Here is a 5,420-nt window from a genome sequence, read left to right on the forward strand (position 1 = left end):
AGGCAGCTGTTTTCCTGCCGCAGCTGCAGCAAGTCGTGGAGCTGGGCTGGGGGCAGGAGGAGTGGGCTGGGGCACAGCCACCCTCACAGTGCAGGCACAGGGGGCACGGGGAGGGAGCGCGGGGTCACGAGTACCTTCATAGATCTCCTGCTCATTTGCTACCCGCTGGTAGGTCTCCTCCCAAACCTGGAAGGAGGAGAGGGAGATGGGCAGTGTGTGGCAGTATGGCACAGAGGGGCCCTGCTCCGCCAGCATGTGCCAGCTGTACCTCCTCAAAGACGCTGCGCATCATCTCCACGGCGGAGTAGTGAGCTGCGATCTGCACGTCCATCTGCAGCGACTTCTGCAGGATCTCGCTCATGATCTCGGACTTGATGAGTGAGTGGTGCTTGGTGAGGTCACGGTGCAGTTCCTGCACCTGGTCCTTCAGACCCTGGATCTCCATCTGCAGCATCTGTGGGGACCGGGGGGCACAGCCATATGAGCAGCACCAACCTGGCCCATCGTGTCCCGCCCCATCCCGCTTTGACCCACGCTCCCTACCCGGTAGGTGTTCTCGTAGTTGCGGCAGTGCTCGGCAAAGGGGGTCTCACGCCCCTCGGCCAGCAGCACCTTGGTGCTGATGTACCGGTGCATCGTTGGCTTCTTCACCATGGGGCCAGTGGACATTTTATCACTGGTGGGGGGACAGCTGGGCACCATGAGGGTCTTGGAGCATTGGCCACCGGGGAGCCTGCATGGAGAGGCGACAGTGAAATGCTGCAGGTGAGCAGCAGTGGGGGTGAGGTGCTAGGGACCATGCCGCCAGCTCAGCCCCACTGCCCCTTGGCTCCGGTGAGCCTGGGGATGCACCAGTCCCACATGTCCCTTCCCTTACCCGAGCACAGAGGTTCAGTCAGAGGTGCCTTCTGTTGCCCCAAAAATTAAATTTCTGTGGGCTGCTCTCCTGATTCCTGCAGCTTTGGAATCAGCTGCAGCAGTGAGAAGCCAAGAGCTGAGCTCGGCACCCTCCAGTTAGTAAAGGGCGGGATACAGCTCGCTCCCTCACTGCTGGTATCTCCTGGCCCCTTGGCAGGCCCTACTGCCCGTGTTTCCCCCCATCCCATGGTCTCCCCATGCTAACCACCACCACCACCATTGGTCCTACCGTGCAGCGCTGTGCTCCCCCTGCCTGTGCTGGGGCCAGCAGCCCCCAGGAGCTCAGCCACCTTGCAGTGCCAAGCCTGGCTGGGGGCGAGGAGCGGTCCCCATGGGGCGGCAGTGCCTGTTTGTCCTCTCTGGCCAGGAGGGCCTGGCAGGGCTGGTGCTGCCGTGACATCAATAGGCCTAAATATATCCTGGGTGAAGAATGGCCGAGCACTTCCCTGAAATTCTGATAAAAATAGTGGCGGGCAAAGAGGCTGCAGCATCACGGGCATGTGGGCGAGCAGGAGCTGGCCTAGGTGGAGCACCCATGAGAGGGGGGCAGAGCCCTCCAGGGACCGTGGCAGGGGCTGGGCTGGGGAACAGAGTGAGGCTCAATCAGGCCCCTGGGTGCCAGCCCTGCTGCTGCCCGCCCCGCAGCCACCCCCCCCACTTCCCAGAACTGTCACTTGAAGCCTGTTGTTCATCAGTGCAGCTGTGCCTGTGCTGTCCTGGTACCACTACTGAGGTGACAGGCTCAAGGGCAGCAGCAGGGGCAAGCTTGGCATGGCGAGATGCTGAGGGGGCTGTGCAGTGTGGCACGTGGCAGGGGACACAGTAGCACATGTGCCCTGGGTGTGATCCTAGCACCTCACATGTTCGTGCCGGTGATGCCAGGACCGATGCCGCCAGCGCTGCCCACCACGGAGCGGCGGGGGGGGAGCATCAGGAGGGGCTCCAGGCAGCGGGCAAACTCTGCCCGGTACTCGCTGTTGATCTGGGGGGCAAGAGAGGAGAGTTGTGGCTGGGGCTGGGGCAGAGCTGGCAGCTGGCACTGCCCACAGGCACTGCAGGCAGGTCTCTCCCTTGCTGGTCTGGGCCGGCCGCAGGCGGTGCGGCAGCTTGACAATCCTCTGCAGCCTCTCCATCAGTTGCTGAAAGGCAGCGATGAAGCGTGGTGAGGGGTGCCCGGCACCTTGCCCATGAACTCAGCACTGCTGCAGGATGCTCCGACCACCCTGCAGTGCTGTCAACACTCACATAGCCCAGGTCCAGGAACTCGGCTTTGTTGGCAGAGCTCAGGAAGGCCGAGCAGGTCACCAGATGGACCTGTGTGTGTGGAGGGGGTCTGTCACTGCCTGGCTTTGGTGTCAGGATGTCCTTGCCTGGTGTGAGGCCCTACCTGCAGTGTGGGCAGCAGGGAGGCAAGGTGGGCGAGCTGCTCCTTGAATGCCTTCTCCTTTTCCTCGTGCTGGCTGCAGCAGAGCAGGGCATGGCACAGCCTTTGCAGGATCCCAGGGAGCCATCCAGCCCCAGGCATCCCAAAACACCTTGGGAAGCAGGGACAGCCCTGGGACAGGGCTCAGCCCGTGGTCCCTCACCTCTGCACAGCTTTCAGGAGTGTCTTCTTCCTCTCTGAGAGCTGCTCCTGCAAATGGCACAGCTGCCCTGTGTCCTGCAGCCACCCCAGTCCCTTCCCACTGCCCCAGCTCTGTCCCACAGGCACAAGGCTTGATGTGCAGGTGGCTGCCTCGCACCTGCATGCGGCTGAAGAGGGAGTTGATGGCCGCCTCCTCCTCACTTGCACTGTTGCGAACCTCCTCGATCATGGCCTTGAGCAGGACAATGGCCTCGCGCGTGGATGTCTGCAGTTCCTTCACAGCCTGCCCGGGGTGGCGGGGTGGCTGCAGCGCGGGAGACAGCACTGCACCTCCACACCACCCCCCCACCCCCCAGCCCTGCCCACCATCACTGCCTGGTCCAGCCGCTGGCAGCCCTGCATGTACGCCGTCTCAATGTCGATGCAGTGTGCCCGGCTCTCCCTGCAGGCACAGACATCAAGGCAAAGCACAGGATGGGGCACACAGCAAGGAGGGGGCTGGGGTTACTCACCCCTGCATGTCCCTGAAGCAGTTGATGCAGAGCATGGACTTCTTCTCAGTGGAGAACATGATGTAGGGCTCCTCGTGCAGCGCTGCAGGGAACAGGGACATGGCATAGCCTGGCATGGCGCAGTGCAGCATAGCATGGCATGGGGCAGCCTGGCATGGCACTCACGGCACTTCTTGTGGATGTCTTTGGTGCGCTTGGAGAGGGAGACGATCTCGTGGCGGGCGAACATCCTGGCACGGTGGGTCTCCTCACGGCACGGGGCACAGAGGGGCTGCCCACAGGTGTTGCAGAAGTACATGGTGTCCAGCTCCTGTGTGAGGGGACACAGCTGGTGGCAGGCATGGCTCTGGCAGGGGAGCTCTGCCCACCCACCTGTTCACCCCGCTGCCCTCACCGCCTTGGTGCAGCACCGGTCACAGTTGGCACACTGCACGTCCTCCTCGCTGTCGGCTGAGCTGTCCACCAGGAACTGCAGGAGCCGGTCCACGGGGGGCAGCCCCGTGCCTCCCCTCACCACTGAGGGGTGCCTGCAGGGATGGGATGGGATGGGGACAAGAATAGGAACACCCACCCAGGCCAGTTTTGGGGATGCAGGGAGCAGTGCTGTGCCAGGCTTCCAGCCTTGTGCTGTGCCCCTAATCCTGGCGTGCCCCAAACAGGGCTGTCCCTTACCCGCAGAGTGGGCAACGCAGGCGGCCATCGCTGGCGCGGCCTCGCAGGCAGCTGGCGCAGAAGTTGTGGTAGCAGTCGAGCAGGCAGGGGTGCTGGTAGGGCTCGTGGCAGAGCAGGCACACCAGCGGGTGGCAGTTGGCCTTCTCCAGCTCCGAGCAGCTCCCCAGTGGGGAGAAAATGCCGCCCGCCATCTCTGGGGTTGAGAGCCAAGCACTGTGCCCAGAGACCCCGTGTGGCACCAGTTTGTGCAAGCACTGTGGCTGCCACAGAAAGGACTAATCCAGCCCCAGGGCCTGTGAGCTGCTGACTATTTTTAGGTTATGAGCTGCGTGGCACGAGGCTGCCCCCAGCGTGCCCCTTCCCCTGGTATCACAGGCTGAGGGCTGCAGGGCCGGGTGGGATATTTCCTGCAGCGAGCTGTCCCCCTGGTGTGTGTTCCCCAGAGCAGGAGTATCCCCTGGGATGGGCTGTCCCCAACAAAGGAGCATCCCCTGCAGCAGAGCATCCCACAGGACGGGGCCGGGGGTTCCTCCAGGACAGGGTGTCCCCCCAGAGGAAGCATTCCCTACAATGGGGTGAGCCCTGCCCAGGCATGTGCCCTACGATGGCAGCCTGGCACTGAAGGCAGTCAGGTGCCCCACATGCCGGGAGTCCCCGTTCTGGGCACAGGTGTGTCCTGGCCAGGTGAAGGCTTTACCTCTCCCTGTCTGTAGGCCGGGGGATCCGAGCCGAGCTGTGCTGCTGCTCACCGTGTGCTGGCAGGAATGAGAGCGATGCCGAGGCGGCAGGGCCTGGCCGACCCTGTGACGTGGGGCCCCCTGGCACTGGCGCCACGCCACGGCCAAAAAATAGCCCCGTGCGCTCCTCGGGGCCCTGCGGCAGGGACGGCCCTCGGCGTGTGGGGACACGGGACTGCATAGCCACGGGATCACCCAGGCTGCGGGGACATGGCCATATGCATGGCCTGGTGATAGCCCGCAGGAGGAGCGGGGGTCACCCTATGCACAGTGAGGAGCCCTGGGCCGCGGGTGTCAGTCACCCTGTGCACAGTGAGAGCCCTGGGGTCACTCGGTGCGTACCGAGGCTTCCCGTGGTGCTGGCTCACCCCATGTGCAGTGAGGCTCCCCGGGGTGCCAGGGGGGTCACTCTGCGAACAGTGAGGAGTCCTGGGGTGCCAGGGGGTGACTCCGGGCACAGTGAGGAGTCCCAGGATGCCAGGGGGTCATTCCGCACACGCTGAGGCTCCCAGGATGCGAGGGGGTCACTCCACGCACACTGAGGCTCCCGGGGTGCCAGGGGGTCACTCTGCACACAGTGAGGAGCCCCGGGGTGCCAGGGGATCACTCTGCACACAGTGAAGCTTCCGGGGAGTGGGAGTCAGTCTGGGCACACTGAGGAGCCCTGGGGTGCCAGGGGGTCACTCCGGGAACACTGAGGATCTCCGGGGTGCCAGGGGGTCACTCCGTGCATTCCGTGCATGCTGAGGAGCCCCGGGGTGCCAGGGGGTCGCTCCGGGCACAGTGAGGAGTCTCGGGGTGTTGGGGGGTCACTCCGGGCACAGTGAGGATCTCCGGGGTGCCAGGGGGTCACTCCGGGAACACTGAGGAGTCCCGGGATGCCAGGGGGTCACTTCGGGCACGCTGAGGAGCCCCGGGGTGGGGGGGGGGTCACTCCGCGCACACTGAGGCTCCCAGGGTGCTAGGGGGTCACTCCGGGCATGCTGAGGAGCCCCG

At 64.3% G+C, this 5,420-nt stretch overlaps 1 protein-coding gene across 1 annotated transcript in view; it reads right to left on the reverse strand.

Moving 5' to 3' along the window:
• RNF207 (ring finger protein 207) overlaps window positions 1–5,335 on the reverse strand; it is a 6,321-nt gene extending 986 nt beyond the window's left edge. The window contains exons 1-16 of the mRNA XM_017735008.1: window positions 4,385–5,335; window positions 3,688–3,880; window positions 3,410–3,542; window positions 3,181–3,325; window positions 3,016–3,097; window positions 2,870–2,945; window positions 2,661–2,786; window positions 2,505–2,551; window positions 2,306–2,378; window positions 2,164–2,232; window positions 1,989–2,057; window positions 1,779–1,900; window positions 544–733; window positions 269–454; window positions 135–186; window positions 5–46 (exon numbers count right to left, since the gene is read on the reverse strand). Of these exons, the coding sequence (XP_017590497.1) occupies window positions 5–46; window positions 135–186; window positions 269–454; window positions 544–733; window positions 1,779–1,900; window positions 1,989–2,057; window positions 2,164–2,232; window positions 2,306–2,378; window positions 2,505–2,551; window positions 2,661–2,786; window positions 2,870–2,945; window positions 3,016–3,097; window positions 3,181–3,325; window positions 3,410–3,542; window positions 3,688–3,878 (1,603 nt within the window). The 5' untranslated portion in view covers window positions 3,879–3,880; window positions 4,385–5,335. The remainder of the gene's footprint in view (window positions 1–4; window positions 47–134; window positions 187–268; window positions 455–543; window positions 734–1,778; window positions 1,901–1,988; window positions 2,058–2,163; window positions 2,233–2,305; window positions 2,379–2,504; window positions 2,552–2,660; window positions 2,787–2,869; window positions 2,946–3,015; window positions 3,098–3,180; window positions 3,326–3,409; window positions 3,543–3,687; window positions 3,881–4,384) is intronic.
• Window positions 5,336–5,420: the final 85 nt, after the last annotated feature.

The sequence above is a fragment of the Corvus brachyrhynchos genome, unplaced genomic scaffold (assembly GCF_000691975.1).
Source record: "Corvus brachyrhynchos isolate BGI_N302 unplaced genomic scaffold, ASM69197v1 scaffold395, whole genome shotgun sequence".
Taxonomy (NCBI): Eukaryota; Metazoa; Chordata; class Aves; order Passeriformes; family Corvidae; genus Corvus; species Corvus brachyrhynchos.